This window comes from Thermobia domestica, chromosome 2 (genome assembly GCF_964235325.1).
Source record: "Thermobia domestica chromosome 2, izTheDome1.hap1.1, whole genome shotgun sequence".
NCBI classification, from domain to species: domain Eukaryota; kingdom Metazoa; phylum Arthropoda; class Insecta; order Zygentoma; family Lepismatidae; genus Thermobia; species Thermobia domestica.
Window position 1 is genome coordinate 146,267,570 of NC_137455.1, and position 22,347 is coordinate 146,289,916.

At 34.4% G+C, this 22,347-nt stretch overlaps 1 protein-coding gene across 2 annotated transcripts in view; it reads left to right on the plus strand.

The window, feature by feature from the left end:
- The first annotated feature begins 1,760 nt into the window (after positions 1–1,760).
- The window catches only part of LOC145676056 (MAU2 chromatid cohesion factor homolog), a 67,735-nt gene continuing 47,148 nt past the window's right edge, over positions 1,761–22,347 (plus strand). The window contains exons 1-2 of one of the 2 annotated variants that reach the window (XM_081746925.1): positions 1,761–2,220; positions 16,683–16,862. In XM_081746925.1, the coding sequence (XP_081603051.1) occupies positions 1,996–2,220; positions 16,683–16,862 (405 nt within the window). In that variant the 5' untranslated portion in view covers positions 1,761–1,995. The remainder of the gene's footprint in view (positions 2,221–16,682; positions 16,863–22,347) is intronic. The other variant, XM_081746919.1, reaches the window with a different exon arrangement.

Below are 22,347 nucleotides of genomic sequence, written 5' to 3' on the forward strand. Positions count from 1 at the left end.
TTTTTATACGGTAAAATATAGTGTATGTTTTATCGCACGTTAGAAACTTAATTATATCTTATGTTTGGGATTGAAATTAGTGAGAGGGAGGATTGCACTCTTCAACAACGCACATCATCTTTAGAATGTACACAACCATTTCTTAAAATCTTCACATCGACTAGTATAACTATAAATTATCTAATGTAATTGACCTTACGAAATAGAAATCATCTTTAGCATAAAACTGTAACTTCTTATGACGTCATCAATCGGCATAAATATTCAATATTTATGGAAAGGTATTGTAACTCACCAATTACAAACTTTTTTTATTCTTATTGTATTTTGTTTTCAAATTTAATGCTGTTTGTCAATTGGAAACTGAGGAAACCAGAAATAAAAATCACTACACATAATTTCATGTTAGAAAGTCTACTGTAAAATATGATAATATAATTTCGTCTGTGAATTCGTTTTATGTGTTGGTTGAAGACAGTTTAACTTACATAATGAACTTCCTCATTATGTAAAGCTTGCATTGACAGATTTCCATCGTTTGATCAAATTCCAATTTGTACATGAGCCCGGACTTCTGGGTCTGCCTTTCGAGTATATGCCTCTACGTCATAACCACAGACATAGGCGCAGATTTGAAGAAAATATTGGGGGTCCAAACAATTAACATCATCATATTCAGCCGCTTTCTATCAACTGTTTGATAAAGCGCCTCTTCTCTTCCCCCAGATCTCGGTCCACTACTCCGCTCCATTCGCTCCGCTGCGAAATTCACGACTTAAGTCATATTTGCCTAAAGCCAATAAAACAACTTCAAGTTCAGAATTTGGGAACTTCATTGCAACTTTACGCACCACATTAATCTTCACTTCTCATATCAGTGCTGCCAGTGTTGATTGAAGCTTTAGTGCTTTATTAAACAGTTTTGAAAACGGCGTTTTCTATTGAATTATTTAAGAAAGCTGTTCCTAATATTTAATTAAAGGCACGACGAAGCTTACGACAGAAATTCTGGCTCCTCTTTGTTAATTCTTCCTCGACTGGATTATAATGAAGGGGCCAAAACTGCACCTTTAAATATTGGGAGCCAAAAATGTCTTGACCCCCCAAAGTCGGCGCCTATGACCACGGGCACTGTAAGTAACAACTTCAGCAAAAGTAATAGTATAAAACGTCAAGACACTTCCGGAAAAGCATTATGTAACTGGATTTTGTATTGCACGTTGTCTCTGTCATTCTGAGATTAGAATCGTATCTTGGCTTCGAACTCCGAACATCCTTGTCAATGACTTAACTTTATCATGGACATCTTATGAAATTCGGAAGTATGACAATTGATATCAACTGACTGGTAACTCCACGAATGTATTTCTGAATACTGCACGGAAGTTAGCAGTAGTCAAGCTTAGCGCTGAAAATGATTGCGTAGCGTCCAAAAATTAGGGATACCGTTAATGACAAGTTAATTAATTATTGTAACTACTTTCAAATTTCTGACAACAGAATCGGTTTATTCACTGCAATACAATGGGGAATCTTCATCAAAATTATTACGAGTTGAATTTCCCTCTCCCAGCATTTCGCAGCCTGGCAGAAGCCTCATTCCGTAATAGCCTTCTTAAAATTTACAAAACGCAATGCAACGCAATTAATGCAGGAACTGCTTACAATTGGTATGCCGATACGGCGAACTCCAAATGTGCGTTTCGATTATTATTATAGCCGCTTCGGAATGCTGTCCAAGTTCTCCTCTCTTCCTACTCTGTTGAGATTAAAAAAAAAAAAAAAAAGCCTGTCGGGAAACAGCAAGTGAGTTTTATAGGGACATATTTTATAGCGGCTTACCACAATGACAAGCAAATTTTGCTTTTTAGTTTGAGGAGTAGGTATATATTATAATTATTTCTTGGATATTTTGTGTTGAGTTGGGACATTTTCGATTTTGCGCCAATTTTGCTACAACTGGCAACACTATGCATAACTCCAGCTGTGTTAGAAATGGCGTCATCTCAAGATGCTTGGTATCTGTCTCTATTAGGTTTGGCAGAGAATTTTCGAACCTCTAGTCCGCCCAACATTAAATTGTGTATACAGTGCCTTCAAGCAGTTTTTAACTTCAAACCTCCACCAAGAGTGGAAGCTAGGACACACCTGCAATTGGGGAGTATTTTGTTGACACATACGAAGAATATTGACTTAGCAAGAAGCCATTTAGAACAAGCGGTAAGTGGGTCTGTAAATATTTTGAGTATAGTTCATATTTTTTCATGCTTGTATGTATGTTACTTTATAGGAAGTATACGTCAGTAACATATTTAAATATTGCAGTTGCAATCCGTACTCTCCAAACACTTAATGAAACTATGCAATAATTGTAAGAAACTGGTTTTGTTGCCCTTTATTCTTTTGCCGGTTTATTAAGATGTAAGAAAGATAAGGGATTTTAATATTTGAATTACGTTTTTCATGCTGAAAATATTGAAGTACGTTTCTTCTTGGAACGTTTTTTAAAACATTATTTCGTTGGGAGAACTATAAAATTACGTTTTCAGGTGTAGAGACGTATTTGTCAGTCAACTGATGTGTATGAGTCTCCGGTTGTCAAAATTGGCTTTGGAAAGCCGCTATATGTATTCCTATGCTGGATTTGAGTTTTGCGTCCTTCGCAACACCGAGGTTGCTAAGGACGAGATTATTATTAACATGGGTTCCTAGCCACGACCGGATTTGAATCCGGTGCATTGGCGGGTATGTTTTAGTTTCTCCCCCAATCTTGCGCATATAAGATTTCCAGTTTTACTTACTTTACAAAATATAGGTGAGAGAGCGAAAGGAGTCAGAAGTCCCGCAGGGCCCGCTTTTTCTACCCTTATCACAATTTATTAGAAAACAAGGTACTCGGTACTGGGGCTATGAAGCGAGTTGTAGGGGGATACTAAATTTCATTCAAGCTTTGTATTTCATTTAGCAGAGCATGCACTAAATGAGGAGCTTCATTACTACTTGCAGATTGCCTTCGGGAGGGCTCAGTAAATACAGAGTGAACAATTTGTGTTAGGTGGCTACTAAATAGAACGAATGCTGTTAACCGAGTCAGAGGGGATGCGTCAGTAGGAAGTCCATCTGCGACGAGGGTATACACATAAATGAGGACAGTGGAAGAACACACACATACGGACTTCCACTATCTTTCAAAATTTATTTCAATGTCCTGTGCAGGGTGGATTGATTTAAATCACTTGATTTTTTAAATAAAAATCGTTGGTTTAAATCTAATTCCGAAATAATTTAAAGTGTAAATAAGTAAAATTCCGTTTCTGTTTTGTTATTTCGATTATGGAAGTTAATAATCATAATACAATGAGACTCAAATGTACAGTATAGTATGAAAACAAGTGTCATGCAGAGGATGATTAGGGAAAATCCTGTTTTCAAGAGGTAACGGAGCAATCCTGCTTTCTTCTTTTCGTAACATTTGGTTTGGGTTTTAAAATCTTTAACTATTCCAACGGGGAAATCGCCATCGACATTTAAGACTTTTTTTTTTTTTTTTTTTTTTTTGCGTGTCTGTTTGTTCCCAGATAATAGGGCGTATTTAGAGAGGTCCTATCCCTTCCATTTATTTATTTTATTTATTTATTTTTGTTAATATTAGAACTTTAGGCGAAATTTATGTATTTCATGCCTCAAGCTAGTTGTAAGTTCTTAAAAATAGTCCCCTGCCAAATATTAGTAACTTTTGTGAATAAAAGTGTCATGTTGACTGTCTTGTCCTGTAAAATCTGTACTTTTTCCTTAATGCTTAACCTTTTAAATTATATCACCTATTTTTAGGTGATAAGGTAGAATCTTCATTATTCGACTAAAAAAGTACCAATAAGGCTTTTTACTTCATTTTCTTCAAGACTGGAGCCATCTTAGAACACGTTACATATGCTTTCACGCCTTTCTGCGTTGAGGCATAGTGTGTGATGACGTCATAAATTTAAAAAGATATTTTTTGTTATGCTTATTACTAATATTTTTTGGGGGGTTACATTTTTCATTCAGAAGATTGAAATTTTGCACACTCGTTCACTGCACAACTTAATAATTTTCAGATGTTTTCAGATCTCTGCGTACGATCCAGAGGGGTAAAAGTGTTTAAAAAATGATATTTTTAACAAAAAATGGCTTTTTTCGTGATGTTCCCGCCTCAGATGGAGACATATGAATGGTACCGTTTGAAAGGCTGTTCTATTCTAAAGAAAATGATGTACGTACTATGCTCCTGGGATAAATAGGGATGTCTCAGGGAACTGTTACCTGAGATCCTGTTTTATACGGGAATCTGGGGTATTTGGGGAATATTTTTCGCGGGCTTACTTTTGCGCCTACAAGATTGAAATTTTGCACATTTGCTCAGTGGGCCCCTCAATATTTTTCAGATTTGTTTCAGATCTCTGCTTTAAAACAGGGGGAGGGTCCACAGAGGTAAAAAATTTAAAAAATAAAATATTTTTAACAAAAAATCCCCCTTTTCGTGATTTACCCGCCCCAGATGCATGATGGAGACATTTGAAGGGTACCGTTTGAAAATTTGTTTTATTCTGAAGAGAATAATGTACAAATCATGATCCTAGGATAAATAGGGATGTCTGAGGAAATTTTACATCCATGTCATCTGGGGCATTGTAGGAAAGTTCTTAGCTCAATAGTTTCCTCACCCTTACAGCTAAAAATAGAAGCTTGAAATTTTGTACACATATTTAGTACCAGTACTCCCCTTAGTATTTCCCAGTTGATTTTGAGGTCTGTGCGTTAACACAGGGGAATCCAGAGAAGATCAAAATTTAAAAAAAAAGAAGAAAAATGCCGATTACTTTCAAAATTTCCCGCTTCTGGGACATGATAGGGAAATGTGAATGTTACCGTTTCAAAAGCTGTTCTGTTCTAAAGAGAGTGATCTATGTACCATTATCCTAGGACAAGTAGGGATGATGCCGTAGCTGCTTCACTGAAAGTCTATAATTTACCTTTAAAAAGAGGCATAATTTAAATGGGTTAAGAAACATTGTTTGGGATTAATATAGGTTAACGATTTGGGATAATTCAAAATTCAACCCCAATACTTTCACTTAAATGGCATAATTAGCATTTAATACTAATTCCTAATGCTTTTTCTTCAGTTCGCGACTTGTATTATACGAGGAGAAAGATTTGATTTAAATAAAAAAAATCGATTTAAATAAAAAAAAATCAACAAAAATGATTTTTTAAAAAAAAATCATGATTTTTTCCACCCTGATCCTGTGCACTGACAGTAATTACTTACATTCACACTCTCATTCCTTCACGAAAAATGTTTCACATCGTATGGTACCTAAACATTTTCTATTTGGTAGAACCGTCTGCTCGAGTGAACCCTTTTCTGATTTTCTTCATTCCATTATTATCATTCATTTCATTACCACAGTCCTCGGTAACCTTGATGCATAATATAAATAAAAATAAATAAATAAAATCTACAGTAGTAGAATCTCGGAAAACCCACGCACACGATGTTTATATACCACATACCCACTTGGTACGAAAATACCTCTGATGCTTGGGGTCCCGGGTTCGATCTCAGTCCCCGCCAAGTGAACTTTGTGGTGGACAAACACCGTGTGCGTGGGTTTTCTCCCACTTTTTTCATTCCACCATTTCATTCATTACTCATCATCACCGTCTCCTTTAGCCTAACCGGCATAACCGTGGAACGTAAAACTAAAAAATTTCATTTCATTTTTGGTACGAAAATATGGTTACCGTGTGCTGGTAAAAATAATTTTTCCCCCTTTTTTCTTCAGTTCAACATCCTACGTTATGCCCTTTAAGTTAAAGGAGACTGTTGATTAATGAAAGTGAATGATTGTTAAATTAAATTTTTGTGCTCCCCACCAGAAATCGGAACAAAAAGTTCAAAAAGTAAAACGAAATTTTATTTTAAGTACGTACTATGGCCAGGGCACAGTGTATTTACGGAAACGAAAAACAGTGTACTTACAAAGTGACGTAACGAGAAAAGGGCTGATCCTTCGCAAGACCCAACATGCTACTATAGAATTTCAATTTTGCTGAGTAATAACGCGTGGTAAATGCATTTTAAAAAGTCACCTTGTCCCAAACAAAAATTCTTAATTTTACTTGTAACCTAGTTTAATATACTTGCACATTAGTTTGCCTGGGATTCTTTGGTAACATATTTAATCCCCAAACAGTGTAATTCTGTAAAATTAGTGCCCTTCCCAATAACTTGTAATTCAGCACACTCTTGTTATTAGGTATTCCAATTAAACCTAGCCCAGGATAGATGTTCGTAAAATCCTTCCAGACGATATGGGTTCCAGGACTTGTTAAAATAAGATTTAAAGCACGGAACCAGTCTCCTTCACAAAGTGACATGCAGGATACCAAAATTAATCTTGGTTATGAAAACACTGAAAAATATTTGGCTATCGCTATTACACACACAGTACAGTTCGCAGTTACCATTTAAGTGCTTTAGTGAATATAATTTTAATTTCTAATTAAGGTTTTGATACTTCGTGACTGGACCAAAATTAGAAATTCAATTTCTGGGCTTTCGGCATCTAAGGCCATGTTAGCCTGTCAAACATATGAGGTCCCTCGGGGATCACACAGCCCGAGGAATTGAAGAAGAAGAAAGGAATAGGTAAGGGAGGAAGCGGCCTGAGACCATTATGGTAGATACCATCCCGACATTTGTCTGGTGTAAATGAGGAAAATCCAGAGAAAACCTCACTCAGGATTGCTGGCCTGAAAACGCTGTTATATCTTTACGACCGAGTCTCTCCACAGGGAATCCAACTCAGGATCGCTCGCACCAAAAACCAGAGAGTTAACAACTAGGCTACCGAGATCACATAACTGAAACAACAAAAATTACCGTAAGAACCGATAACTAGAGAGAAAAGTCTTCATTGTTGCAAAGAAGAGCGTAATAAATGAAGCACTCTGTGTTTGGCATCTTCACTATGAAACTGGACTTCGTTTGAAAATTTGTGAAGGAAATGAATCATACTGGCTTTACGTTTGATAGAAGGAAGAAAGAATAACAAGAATAATTGATTCTATTCAATCTAATGAAGAAATAAACTACCTATTGCTATAAAGTAAAATACATAATTATACGAGGCTCGATCAAATGAAAACTTAAAGAAAAAAAAAAAAACTAATGAAGAACACAGAAATACTATTCTTCTATGTAATTTCTGCGACGCACAGTACAAGTTTCCCATCGCTTAGAAAGTTCCTCAGTAGCTCTGGGATAAAGCTTTATAATTGGCTGCGCAAATAGTTATGCGCAACTTGTTACATGTCTTTATGGAATTGGAATTTCTTTCCCCCTAGTGTCTTTAATTTGTGGTGGGCAGCACTGTGCCCATGGGTTTTCTCGGCGTTCTCCCGTTTCCTCCCACTTTGTCATTCCACCGATTCTTCCATCGTCATTTAGATGTCTTAATCATCCATCTTAGCCTAAAGGGCATAATCGTGGTATGTTAAACTGGAAGATTTCATTTCATTTTTAACGTGGTCCAAGGAAAATCACGGGGTGAGATCTGGTGAGTGAGGAAGATGGGGCAGGCATTCATGATAAGTATCTTATATAATGGCGTCCGTTGCACGGGCAATGTAAGGACGGGCATTATCCTGCTGCAAGGCACTTGCCAGTAGTACACATTCCTTGCTTTTGTGTAGCAGGTGTAAAATGATTTTTTAGGAAATCGGAATACAAAGCACTATTGACTATGCTTTCCCTAGGTATTTAGTGCTCCAGAGCAGGGTTAAAAAAAAATTGTTGTTTTTTTTTTAAAAAATTAAATCACTTGTCATTTTTTTAAGAAATAGAATTTAGGTGATGATAGAACAATAGCGAAATCAGAAATTTCCTGACATATATGTTGATTTTTTTTTTGCAAGGTGTTCCTCGCACGCAACAGTTTCTCAGTAGCAATATTTATTGTTCACTCAACACTGAGAGCGGCGGGGCACCCTGATCTTGTGAATGAAATCCCAATGATAGGACGAAAAAAAAAAAAGATAATGTATGGTAATTATATTTTTTTTTCTTTTTTTAAGCATCTTAACAAGTAAACAATCAAAGTAAAATAGGAAGCGTATAATGTGTTAGCATTTTACATACTGTAAAGTGGAATGACCTAACTTCACTTTTTTTATAGGCTAAACATAATTGTATCTTAACAAATAAGATTCTTTCATTAAATATTTTAATGTAGTTAGAGTCGTAATCCATACTTTCTAGTTATTATCAATTACTCGTAAGGATTCTTTTTTTTTTTTTTTTTTTTTTTAATTAAAATTGGCAGTGCAAGTCAATCCATGGGTAGGTGACACGGTTTATACCATGTAATTACAAAGAGTGGCCCTTTTTGAAAAGCCACTTAAGTTCCGGAACAGAACATATCTCTCTTGCATCTTAACTACATTTAGGGGCTGAACTTTTTCTTTAATATCAGTGACATATCAACTCTGATCTGGATTTGTGGGCTACTTCCAGTGAGAGGCATCACTCATAATCATGGTGCTGATCATGTAATCTCTGTCAGAAACATCCTTAGGGAAGAAATCTCCTTCGTAATCCACAATCACAAAGTTTGTACCTCGTAACCTTTTATTTGAACTTGAGAGGTTTAGTTTCCTTTTTGCCTTCTCCCTTGTCACCATCAACTGTCTTACCCTTCTCTTTGATTTCATCTACCAAATTCTCCTTAAATTCACTGTAAACAGAGAAGCCAGAGTCAAATTTGCTACTGATGCAATCTTATCCTTTCCATTTTTAGTAATGTTGGTCTTAGGTTTAGAAGTCTGTGACGTAGATGATTTCTTCATGCTTTCTTTTTTCATCCCATCTGTGGACTGTTGACCTCAGCGTCAGCAGTATTTTTGGATTGGTTGGAAAGATGATATAGAGTTGATAATCTGTTAATGATCCCATCTCTGTTTAAGGGATATCTTTAATAAAAATTCGTTAACTACCAGTGCAGTTTCATTTTCAGAATTGGCATTAATTCTTTGAACAACTTAGGGAAGTAACTTTTAGATACAGGAGGCTTTTCAGTTTTGAGTTTGTAGTATATTAGTATCTTCCTCCATGCGCCTTTCATAGGAAAAAAAAAGTCTGCGTCAGATGTGACAAGTTTGGTAGTAGACAAACGATTTAATATTTTTTTGCCATGTCTATATTATGTTGACATTCAATATGGCTTGACACGTTCTCACCAATGAGTACTTCAACCCCTGTTATTTTTTAAATGTAAGACAAGTGTCGAAAACCAATAATCAAAGGTTATTCAATTATATCTGCGTCCAGGAAGACTACGAAGACTCAGTCAATATGATCTACAGTTCTTTCGATTTGTAAACTACCTAAGGAGGATGCAAAAATCCCTCAACATTAATTTGGTGGTGGTCAAAATCCTTTCCAGATACTTGAGCCCTCGCTTTGTAATGATTTTCTTTTTGCCAGGATCATCTTACCAGGAATTTATTTCGTCAAAATTGAAGATATTTGCTGGGGGCAAATCTCCAACTTCTGTAGATAAACAGTCAAAATATTCGTACAAGGTTTCAGCTGAAACTCAGGGTTTTGATTTCTTCATATTTGATATTCTTTTTGTCAGTTCTGGATGTCTTGACATGAAACTTTTGGTGCCATTCATAACTTTTTTTTTTTTTTTCGGTATCTCCATTTGTGTCCAGTAAGGGTTTCACCAGTACTCTGACATAAAAACTATCCAGTGGGAAACCAAACATGGAATATATCAGTTTTATCTCTAAATATTTTATTTATTTTATTATTATCTATCACCTATAACAGAGCTTGAGCTCCAATTACAATAGGCATTATAACTATGTAATTAGTAATATGCAGATTTACGAACATACATCACAACATACATAAGCTATCACATTGTACAAATAATCAATATATAATAAACATATTCGAAATTACATTGTACAAATAATTAATATAATATAAATATTTGCAATTACATGATAATTCTTAACCATTGCACAACATTACAGCCACAGCATACTGTGAAGAAGAATATACCAATAACAGAAATAAGAAAAAAAAGACTTAATGAATAAAATAACACAATAAATCGAAGCAAAGCAAAAAACATATATACATAAAATTACACAACAATAATCTCTTTAAGGCAATATAAATTCAATATTTCGAAATAATTCCTAAATTTAGTAATACTTGGCGTTATTAACAATTACCAGTACTATTATTTCCTGTACTTAAATTCTCCCTTAAATTCGCCAAAAATACTTTCATTGTCATTGCAAAATCGATTTCATTTTTTCCTTTAATGGCATTATTATGTTTCCTGGAGAGTCTTATAAGTGGTGAGTTTTGATGAGACACTGAATTAGATTTCTTACAATAGAATGGTTGCCGATTACGTAACGCCTTCATTTTAACATTGAAGTTCAATAGTTGTAAACACTCATCACATTCCAGAAGGCCATTTACAATTTTATACAAAAATAAATGATCTGTTATTTCTCTCCTTAATTCTAATGTGTCACAAGTAAATTCATTAACCAAATTATCATAAGAAATATTTTCTTCATATGAAGAGCTTCTATATTTCTTGTAGTACATATGTCGCAAAAATTTAATTTGAATTCTTTCAATTTTCTTAATATAACAGTGATAAAAAGGATTCCATACCACGCTTGCGTACTCTAGTCTGCTTCTTACATAGCTATTAAATAGCTTGAATGCAGTTTGAATATTATTTAAAACTTTAGAATTTCGTAGAACAAAACCAAGTGCCTTATAAGATTCATTAACTATTTTTTCAATGTGTAATTCATATGTAAGTTTGTTGTTTAGCCATACACCCAGATCTTTAGTAAAATTTACTCTGGTTAATGTTTCACGATTCATAACATATTCATGGATGTATGGAGTACATTGTCTTGAAAATGTACAGACTAAGCATTTCTTTATATTAAAATTAAGTTTATTTTGCAGCGACCATATGTAACAACTATCTATATCGTGTTGTAGCTCAATACAATCGAGTTGATTAGTTATCTTCTTATAAATTTTAAGGTCGTCAGCAAATAAAAGACATTTTGAAAAGTTAATAACACGTGGTAAGTCATTTATAAATAGTAAAAAAAAAAAAAAAAAAAAAAAAAAAAACAAGGGTCCAAATTGGATCCCTGTGGTACACCTGAATTTACATTGAACATAAAAGAGTGTAATTGCTTATATACTACAAACTGCTTCCGGTTGCTTAAATAAGAAGAAATTAATTTTAGTAATTCATAGGAAAAACCAAAATTAGACAACTTCTGAAGCAAAATGGTATGATCCAATTTATCAAATGCTTTAGCAAAATCAGTGTATATTGCGTCCACAGAGTAGCCATCATTGAAAGAATCAGATATAAATTGAGTAAATGTGACCAAGTTAGTAACAGTACATCTTTTCGGATAAAAGCCATGTTGATAAGTTGATATATAAGATTTAACATGCTCAAAAATTTTCTGGTATAAAATTTGCTCAAATATTTTCGAAGGAACAGATATAAGTGAAATCGGCCGATAATTTTTTACTTCACATGGATTGCCCGACTTGAAAATAGGTACAATTTTACTAATTTTTCAAATATCTGGAAATATTTGAGATTTCAAGATGCTATTGTATATATATAAAAGAGGAACACGAAGAACTTCCCCACATGCTTTAAATATATAAGTAGGTATTTCATCATAACCACTCACTTTACTTGATTTTAATTTTTTTACAGATATCTCATAATCTTTTACAGTGATAGTAGAAATATTTAAACAGTGGGTTGTTTCTTGATAACTCGGTTCAGAAATTGTATAAGAAGAGCAATCCGAGGAATAAACACACTTAAAATAATCTGCAAAAGAATCCATTATTTCTTTACTGGAATTAAGCAATTTACCTTCACAAGTCATCTGATTCTGTTTCCTGTTATCCCTCTTTTTATTATTTATGAAACTCCAAAATGTTTTTGGATTCTCAATTATATTATTCTCTACCTTACTAATGTATAATTTGTAAGATCTACTTATCATACCTTTCAACTTTTTGCGTAATTCAACAAATTTGAGGAAATTAAAATTGGAATGATTCCTTTTTCTTCTAAAATATTCTTTCTGTTTTATAAGATTTATAATCTCAGCTATAAACCAACATGGATAAGATCTTCTTTTATTTATTTTCCGTTTAGGAACATTCTTATTAATTACAGCATCAAGTTTCTTATAAAAATAATTTAATGAATCATTCGGGTTCTCATATTGATATATCTGACCCCAATCCATTTTATGTAGATCCTTATAAAAATTGTAAAAGTCAGCTTTACAATAGTTAAAGATAATAGTTGGACTAAACTTTGTTTTTAAACATTTAAATGTAATAGAGAATTCAATTAATAAAGGAGGATGATGTAAGTCCTCAGTTACTAAAGGACAATTATTCCTAGTAATATTAATATCTTTTAAGTTTGTTAATAATAAATCTAATGTTCTTCCATTATTATTCCTTATATTATTGTATGATTGAAGATTAAACAAAGACAAAAAGTTTGCAAGCGCAACACAAATATGACCTCCAGTTATAAGATTAAAACTGGAATCAGTAATTGAGGGTATGTTAAAGTCACCTACGATAATAATTTTATAGAACTGAAAATTAGTGATCTCCTCAAATTTTCTAAAAAGATCATAATATGATTCAATTTTTGAGTTAGGTGGAAAGTATACTGATACAATAATATAAGTACTACCTCCTGTTATCATCTTAATACAGACAATTTGAACATGTTCAATATTTATCCTAATTTCTTGTACTTGAAACTTTTTTAATACTGCTATAAGTGAACCTCCTCCTATTTTATTTGGTCTATCTTGTCGAAAAACTATATATCTGTCATCCAAGGATCTTATAAAATAGAGGATCTGCCCTTACAACAAAATCTTGAAGCCATACGTCACAGTTTCGCCACCCCTACTCTGCCCACTCCGCCCAATAGAATCACAATGTTTTGAGCCAACAATCATGGCGGAAACGAAAGTAGCCAATCAGACGATGGCAGAAACGAGAGTAGCCAATCAGACGTGCCGATGCTCGGTTGTTTTTTGGCTTCATCGATTTAATAGGATGAAGATACATATGGGCAGATCCTCTATTTATAACATCCTTGCTGTCATCAATAAATTCACTATCAAATACACTATTGTTCAACCATGTTTCTGTCAATACAATGAAATCATAGTTTTCTGTTAAAATACTAGTATATATTTCATTTAATTTAGTATTAATTCCTCGTACATTCTGGTAACATATTGAAATCACTCTATCATTATTACTCATAAATTATGTTAATTGTCGAATATCCTCTATTGTACGAAGTGTATAAATTACAGAGTCATCTGCTCTTTTTCTCAACTTAATGTTACTAGACCAATCGACCCACAAATATTCGTAATTTTTTTTCTCTTTTAATTTTCCGCGCCTCACTGAATACAATTTTTCTTTGTACAGAGAGACATTGGTTTACGTAAATAGGTCCCCCTGTAGTAAAGCCAATATCTTTACAATTTAAATTACGTTTAACCTTTCTTCTATGTAAGAACCTATCTTTATCTATTCCCCTTACAAATTTAACAACTATATTAGCAGCATCCTGACCGGGATGTTTTTTTACTCTGTGGCACGCATCAATCATGTTGTCATTAATATCTACGTCTATAGCACGACCTATATTTTTTACAGTAGTTAATATGTTTTCATTTGGTAGCTCAGGAACGCCGCACAGTTCCAACGTGTTACGCCGTCCGTATTGATCCAACTCATCAATTTGTAAGTTCATTTTATCTATTTGTTTTTGCAACCTTAAATTTTCACTTTTTAAAGTATCGACAGTTTCTTGGCATGCTTTTAACAGTTCACTTTGATTTTTGAGAAGCTTCGAATTTTCATCTAATTTTTCGTGTGCTAAGTTTAACGACTTTCCTAATTCATCTTCGACTTCTTTGTTCGATTTTTTCAAGTCACTAATTTCTTCTTTAATAGATAACAGTAAATGATAAACTTCAAGTAAGGAGGGACACTGTGTTGTTGTCTCCAGTAACTTGTCACTATCCATACTAGAACGCCTAGCTCGATCGCAATTGTCGCAACGCCAAGCTTGATCATTCGATCGAAGAAATTTAATATCATCTTCCGCGAGATTAACACAAGTACCGTGATATATGTTTTTACAAGCTTTGCATTGAATTTTCAGATTCAGTTCTTGCCTGGGAACAGCTTTGGAACATTTACTACAAACTCCCATATTTAACAATAAATTTCTTGATATTTAACAAAAAGTACAAAAACTTGCTCCAAATTCGTAATTTTATTAACAAAAACTGGGAAATCTCATGTTAACCATATTTAATAAAAGTATTTAGTCGTAGTGTAGTTTTAAAAAGTATCTATGACACTGATATAACACGGCAATTTCAGTTATGAAAGTTTCGAGATGTGACCTAGTAACACTGAATTTCCATCACAATAATTTTCTCACACTGAGTTTCCAATGCTGTCACTGGTTTATATTCTTTAGACCGATCACTTCAATGTTTCATTGCTGATAATTTACTGAAATGAACCAGTAGCTAGTAAAGTTAATAATCCATTATAATCTACAGTACTTACTGTTCACTTCACATTAAATCTAGTTCAATATCGGATATTTCTTCCCATATTAATACACAAAAATCTGCGGAGCACAAACCACCTTCACACTGCCATGATGGGAAATATACTGTGGGAAATATCCGATTTTCTCGGTTTCAGCACTAACCTCGGTTCCGTCTGTCCTCCTGGAACTTCTAGATGTTCACCTTCTTTTCACCAAGGTTCACCAAGTTTCTTTTCAGTGTACTTCTGGATATCCTATACGGTTTCTGAGCAGCTCGTTGAGTCAGTTCCTTTCTTTAAATTCTACCTAAAACCTCTCTCTCAATTTTCTGGCGTAAAATTACATAAGTGCCGCTACCTCGCTTTCTCTTATAAGTTCTTGGCATATTTGGTTTCATTTACAGTTCTGTTCACACAGATACTACCTGAAAATAATACGAAAATATATTGTAATTAAGTTTTATGTACGATACTGCAACATGAGCTAAATATCTTCTTGTTTATCTTGCTATTTGCATTGGAAAACACATCCAGTTATCACGGAGTCAAGTCACCTCAAATAGCAAAAAATCATAGAGTTGAGATTGGCCCAGGCCAAATTCGCGATATTTTTCAGTGGTATTTTGATGTAATAGTAAACTCCCTCATGGCTGTACGGTTAGCGTACGCACCTTTAGCGCGGGAGACCCGGGTTCGATTTCCGGCGGGTGCTTATGGTTTGTATCCTACGTTAAGTTATAGGTCTACGTCTCATATAGCTTCAATCTGAACAGGACTCTAAATTCCAAAGCAACCAACCAACCATGATGAGATAGTGCGACGACGAGATCTCGTCTTTAATCTAAAGAGAACAGGGGCTGTAGAATCCTATAAAAATCTTTTAGAATTTGATGTGGATACGTTGAACAATGTAGCTTTTCGACAAGTGTACATTGGGATGAACAGACGGGCAGACTCAAAACTCCTTTTCTTGGTGTTCAGGGGTCATGAAATGTGTGTCAATCTGTTCAAATCTCGAATTAGTTATATCAAGTCAACGTGCTTCCTTCTCGTCTATCGTCGTTCTACAGAAAAAACTATCAAATTGCAGGAAATGAGTCATTAAATGAAGGAAATGTATTGTAATGAACATAGATCGCCTCCTTTCAGACCTATAAGAATTTCTAAAGTTCGAAAAATATACATTTGAATACGGTACTTTAAAATTGTGGATGTTATCTCAAACAGTTTCATAAACTATAAAAGAAGTAGTACAAGTGCTAAGCATCCGTTTGCGAACCATATTTCCACATCGGATTTGGGAGAGTTCGTTGAGTAACTGTAGGAAATCTTTGTATCCACCGTATCGTACATAGGTCGGTATGGTTCTTAAAATGTGGATGTTAAGATTAAACTTCTGTATAATTTCACTAACAGCTTAAACTGAGTTCTATAATTTCAAATTAGAGCCTTTCCATTTCATGTATGCCCACGGAAAATATGTGAAACATATTCGGCCCTATCCCCGCCGCTCTGTTACGGAGGAAACCTTCCCTTTGCTTTGGAAAAAAGAGTGAGAAGATAGTAGGCTTCGGATGGCTAACGAGACAGTGCACAGCGAAACCCGTCTATGTGACAATCCTGTCCACATCCAACTATTGAAAGATCTCGGCCAAAGTAATCTGTCCCTTCTCTTTTGAGGGAGGTACGAGAAAACCCATCGACAGCAGGGTCTCTAGAATACTTCAAAAATGATTTGTCAAACTTACGACAGTTTATGTCTCCATAAGTAGTTTTTCTGTAAGAAAGTGTATTAAAACTGTATAAGGAATCACTTCTTGCAGTTCGCTGGTGCTATTTTTACGCCTCTCTCGTTATATATGTATGTATTGTTAATACAATATAATTATTTCAGTTACTCTTATGATTGTTAAATTGTGTTTCTTTTCAGTGGTATATGTCTCAGAATATCAATGGATTTGATGATGTAAAATTTGAAGCAGCTAGTGTTCTGGCGGAACTTTATGAACAGCAATCTCAAGCCAACTTAGCGAAACCAATACTGAGAAAAGCAATAGAACTCTCTCAACATAGTGTTTACTGGCACTGTCGTCTCATATTTCAGTTAGCGGTAAGTATTCATATTTCTAGGTCTTCATATTAAGTCGATTTTTTTCTATAGACCAGGGGAAACATAATAAACACAATGTATATCGTTGTAGAGACTTACAGACAAGACGTTATGCAATATTTAATGTTTCAATTACGAGAAATACACGAATTTTTCATAATGTTCAATATATATACTAATAGTGTCTTTATAGACGTTACGTTGTTTAAGAATTTGAATAATTGAATCGAATTGTTAATAAGTGTAATACAAGTGATAGAAGATTAAAGAACTTAAGAAAGAAAAGTAAAAAGAAAAGAAAGAAAAAAAAATATTTTACGACAGCAGTATATTTGTTAAAAGCTTCGGTTTCCTTTTGTAGAATATAATCAAATGGTGAGAAACAAGCACAATCTCATTGAAATCATACATAAGCTATTTAAGAAATAATATCTGCAATAATGAAATTCTGTGATGTATTAAGGTCGCTCAATAATAATTAACACTCGCCCCATTAAACGGGGACTAAGTGTGTCAGTGGTGTGTGTTGAAGACATACGATGCTGCTGCCTGTAACCACCAGACCACGTTGTTACTGCGCACAGGTAGATAAGTGCAGCGTCAAACTGGTAGTGTGGGGACGTGAGTATGCGCTAACACGGCAACGGAGAAATATGTGGTTTCTCTGGAAGGAAGGCGTAGGTACGTCAAACATCCATGAGGTCAGTGATTGTATGTGGAAGCGCAGTACCAACTCGCAAAACCTAGTTTTGTTGGGTAGCTGAGTTCAAAGCGGTAAGAACAATACGGGAAAGGGCAAAGAGTAATGGGCGTCCAGCAACTGCACGCAAAGCAGACAATATTCAGCGTGTGTTCTACCTAATACAGGAGAAATGGCAAATCACGTTCGATGATCTGGCGAACGCAACAGGCTTCTCACGCAGAACATTGTACATCATCATCCATCAAGACTTGCATCTGGAAGAAATCTGCCCAATGGGTGCTCAATTGTTTCATCCAGGCGCAGAAGTAGAAGCGTGTAGAAATATGCTAACAATTACTGCTGGGATCAGGAGGGAATACTATTGGAATGGTTTCACCCCGGAACATCCTTCGGTAGTGATCAGTATTGCACATTCTGCAATGTCGTCTGTTCTCTAACACCACAATGCAATCGGCGGACCGTTGACATGCTCTGGGTTTCATGGTGCTGCATCATCCTCCGTACTCACTGGATCTTGCCTCGAGTAACGTAAACAGTGAAAGGGGTCCTAAATTTATTTACAACGTAAATAGATTCTGACAACGGAACGGACTAGTCTTGAAGAAGAAATCAGCAAAATCAAAACATTAAAATCCCAGCTTGTTTTAAGGAAAACATGCTTCCTCATATAAACTAGTGACGGAAGAAACAAACAAGGCGCAAGATTACTAGAAAGAAAGTTAGGCTATACGAGCAGACGCTTCGCTCTTCGTTTTGCGTGTCATCAGCGAGAAGCAATTGTGTGTTGAAGCACGCAATGCAGGCAGAACTTAGCTTTTTTTCTTTCTTTATGCATAATATTTTTGCTATTGCGACTCTCTTGCACAGAAACTAGAAATAAATAAATAAGTCAGCAACAAAGAGAACATTTTTAACGCAATTTACATTATAGGAAATTAACAATGTATATTGCATGATCAGTTATTTTTTTTTAATGAGCTACATAATTTTTGTATCACAATTACAGTTTAAAAATTAATATATATAGGAAATGTTACTGTGAATATATGTATGCCAAGTTACAGATAGATTTGTATGTTACCAGGCCAATTCCTGCAGTTTGCTGGGCCTGGAGATAATGTAAATTTCGGAACCAATGGAGAGGTGAGTTCCACACCCGGCATGAATAAATTAGTTTATGATTATTTATAGGGATATCTAATTAAATATTTTAAACCATAAGAAATAATAATAATAGATTATCTGTGTATTCAGTTGCGAAACGTCTTTGATGTCCAACATTTTAATTTGTTGAAAATTCGACATCCAGGCCTAAAGTTTAAAATTTGCAAATTTATATCTGCTCCATATGAATTTTATAAAATATAATCCCTTCGTGTTAAACGTCACGTCGGCTATGCACCACACGTTTATGTTTAATGTACCCATTGCTGACGTTATGATTGCACTTCGCGATATCAATACAATGAAGTCCTTAAAAAAAAGTCTGGTTCATATCTAAATACTTTGTATCTTAAATAATATTACTCATGAGTCCAGACGGAATTTATTTATTTATTTTATTTTTTATGTATTTATTTTTTTTGTCTCATCTCGTAATTTTTGTAGATGTCTCATTTGACTCGATTTTCGAAGGTTTATCGTCTCACCTCGAATTTTTTCTCTTATGTTCAATAAATTTATGCCCTGGCATTTTTCTTAATTTCAACCAGAAATGATGAAAATCCTGAGCCACGAGATATCCACGAAGAGTGTGATCTAATATTTATTATTGGAGTATATTTTGTAATGCCTTGCGGATCTTTAATAGTTGATAAATGAATGCGCTCGTTACGAGTTAATTTATGTATGTATTTATTTTAATTATGAATCGTGTAACACTAAAACACTGTTTGAGGTCTAATATTTGGGTGAACGAATGTTGCCAACGAGATTAGAGAAGAAAACTGTCATGGTTTTAGACTCGGAACTTAAAAAGATACTTGTCGGTGCGACTTGGAGACAAGACGAAACACTTGAAGATGAAAGATAGACTTCAACATATCTTGTTTCATGTTGTACAGGAATTGGAGTTTGAATGCCTGAGGAAACTGCATTTGATTTGAGAATTTTCTTTGGCTGCAAGCAGGGTGGAATGTTTTAAATAAAGATTTAAATCACTTGATTTTTTTTAATAAAAATTGTTGATTTAAATCAAATTCCGAAATAAATTAATTTAAAGTGAAAATAAGTAAAATCCCGTTTCTGTTCCGTTATTTCGATTATGGAAGATAATAATTATAATACAATTAGACTCAAATGTAGGTACTGCACAGTATGAAAACGAGTGTCATGCAGATGATGATTAGGAAAAATCCAGTTTTGAACGAGTAACTGTTAAATCCTGCTTTCTTCTTTTCGTAACATAGGATTTTTAAATCGTTAACTACTCAAACGGAGAAATCACTATGGACATTTAAGACTAACATTCTTTTGTGTGCGTGTCTGTTTGTTTGTTCCCAGATAATAGAGGCGTATTTAGAGGGGTCCAATCTCCTTTCCGAAACTTTCTTTTTAGATTTTATAACTAAAAATAACTTTATGGCCTATGGAACTCGGAGGTTCAATGACGTGTTCACAAAAGCTATCCATTGACTCCTATCCTTCGCCAACTTGATCAAGTTTCTACTTTTTATTCCTATTTCTGCAAGATCCATCTTAATAGTTCCGATTTTTTTTTTTTAAACTATGCCCCTGCCAAATATCAGTAACTTATGGAAAAAGGTGTCGTGTTGATAAACGAAGCTGTACTTTTTCCTTAATGCTTAAGAAACATTGTTTGGGATTGTAATAGGTTAACGATTCGGGATTAATTCAAAATTGAACCCCAATACTTTCACTTAAATGGTACAATTAGCATTTAATACTAATTCCGAATGTTTTTTCTTCAGTTCGGAACTTGTATTATATTAGCAGAAAGATTTGATTTAAATATTTAAAAAAAATAAATAAAAATAAAAAAATCATGATTTTTTTTTCTACCCTGGCTGCAAGCTTGAAGTTGAAGTTCAGGTTTCACAAATAAGGTTTTTCTGTGTAATGTATACAACGAGTAGTTGTATTTTTCAAAGTTATTTTATTTTTTCTTTTACATGCACGAACCAGTTGTTGAGCAAGAAGAGAATTCTTTGGAAAATTGTGGTACACAATGCATGTACTTTTATTATTATTATTGCTGCGCTTGCTACAGCACAAGAGAACATATTTATTTACACATGCACACACACAAGAAAACACGAAAGATACTGGACAAATATATGTATTCACGTACTGGAGTTGACCACACCATCTTGCAATATTGTTTTCAGAATTTAATCTTCTACAAAGCCACATACTGTATATCTGTCCAGCCAAGCGCACGTAAAGAATATATTATCTTACGAGATATTAACATTTTTTTTAACCATTATATGACATTTGTCCACGTAGTCCGGAACATACAACGGAAAGATTTTACCATAAAAATTTGCCCTACAAAAAAAAAAAAAAATAAATAAAATAAAATAAAATAAATAAAATAAAAAATAAATAAATAGAGTTGTTTGTCTTCTTAGTAAATCTTAGCGCACGAAGCAGAAGACAAGCTTAAGTTTCTCGATGGCGACGTCAGTATGAAGGGAGCGTAAAAGTAGAGGTTCTGCACATAGGTTAAGAGCTCCCTCTGATAAAGCGCTTCTTTTGTTATCGGTTATAGTAATCGATTATGTTAAATTTATCGGTTGAGACCAAACTGTTATCTGATCCGTCAGGAACTCAAAGATTAAAGCAATAGAAAGAATGATCGTGACAGGAATAGGAGTTTCCCAGAATTGTGATATGTTTCCGAGAGTTGACTTCGTCATAAGCAGTAAAGAACGTTCTATTATGTGGTGTGTCGTTATTATAGTGGTTCCCAACCGGTGTGTCGCGCTGTGCCAGAAGCTGTGTCACGAAATTTTAGAACTTTACGAAGCATTTAATAATTAATTAGTCAATTTTGAGACAGAGTGTACAAGTCAACGCCTCCAGCAGCTGCAACAATGCCCAGTTCTACAAAAGCACTAGTTTATAGAAAATTAGCAGCATACAGTATTATAATTTATATTATTAATAATAAAAGAAACGAAACAAGTGTGTCGCGATATCATGGGCGTTTACCAAAGTATGTTGTCACTGAATAAATAAATAAATAAATTATTGGAAAACAGTTCTATACTATATGTATCGTAACTTTGGTCCCAGAGTGTATTACTGATCTAATCATATGTTTGGAGTTATTTTAGTACAAGTAACACGATGTGTTATGTTGCGTAGCTTTTTTTCTTTTGTTGGTCCGTTATTGAGAGATGCCGACGAACGGAAGAAATGCTAGCTAACTAGTTTCTCAGCGGCTGGTACGGTCAGAAAACGATTTGGGAAGCTCAAATACGCTAGCCATTCTTCTCTGTCCGACAAAGTGAGTGGAAGTTCGCCACACTGGAGTATTTATGCCATACTAAATCTGGACTACGTCAGGATATACATCATACATACAAGGTTATCGGACAATTAACATTAGAGGATCGGCGAGCGAGGTAGCCTGATGTCCTCATACTATAGAGCGTGTCACTCTTAGATTGCAGTACAGAGTAAATGGAGCGCGCTGTTGCCACATTTCTTCCGCTGTATGTTTTCTTCTGAAGAAATACAAAAAGAGTGACACAGTCTGTAAATAAAGCTTTCCTTAAATTCATATATTTTGAACCCCTTTTTCATTTCATTCAG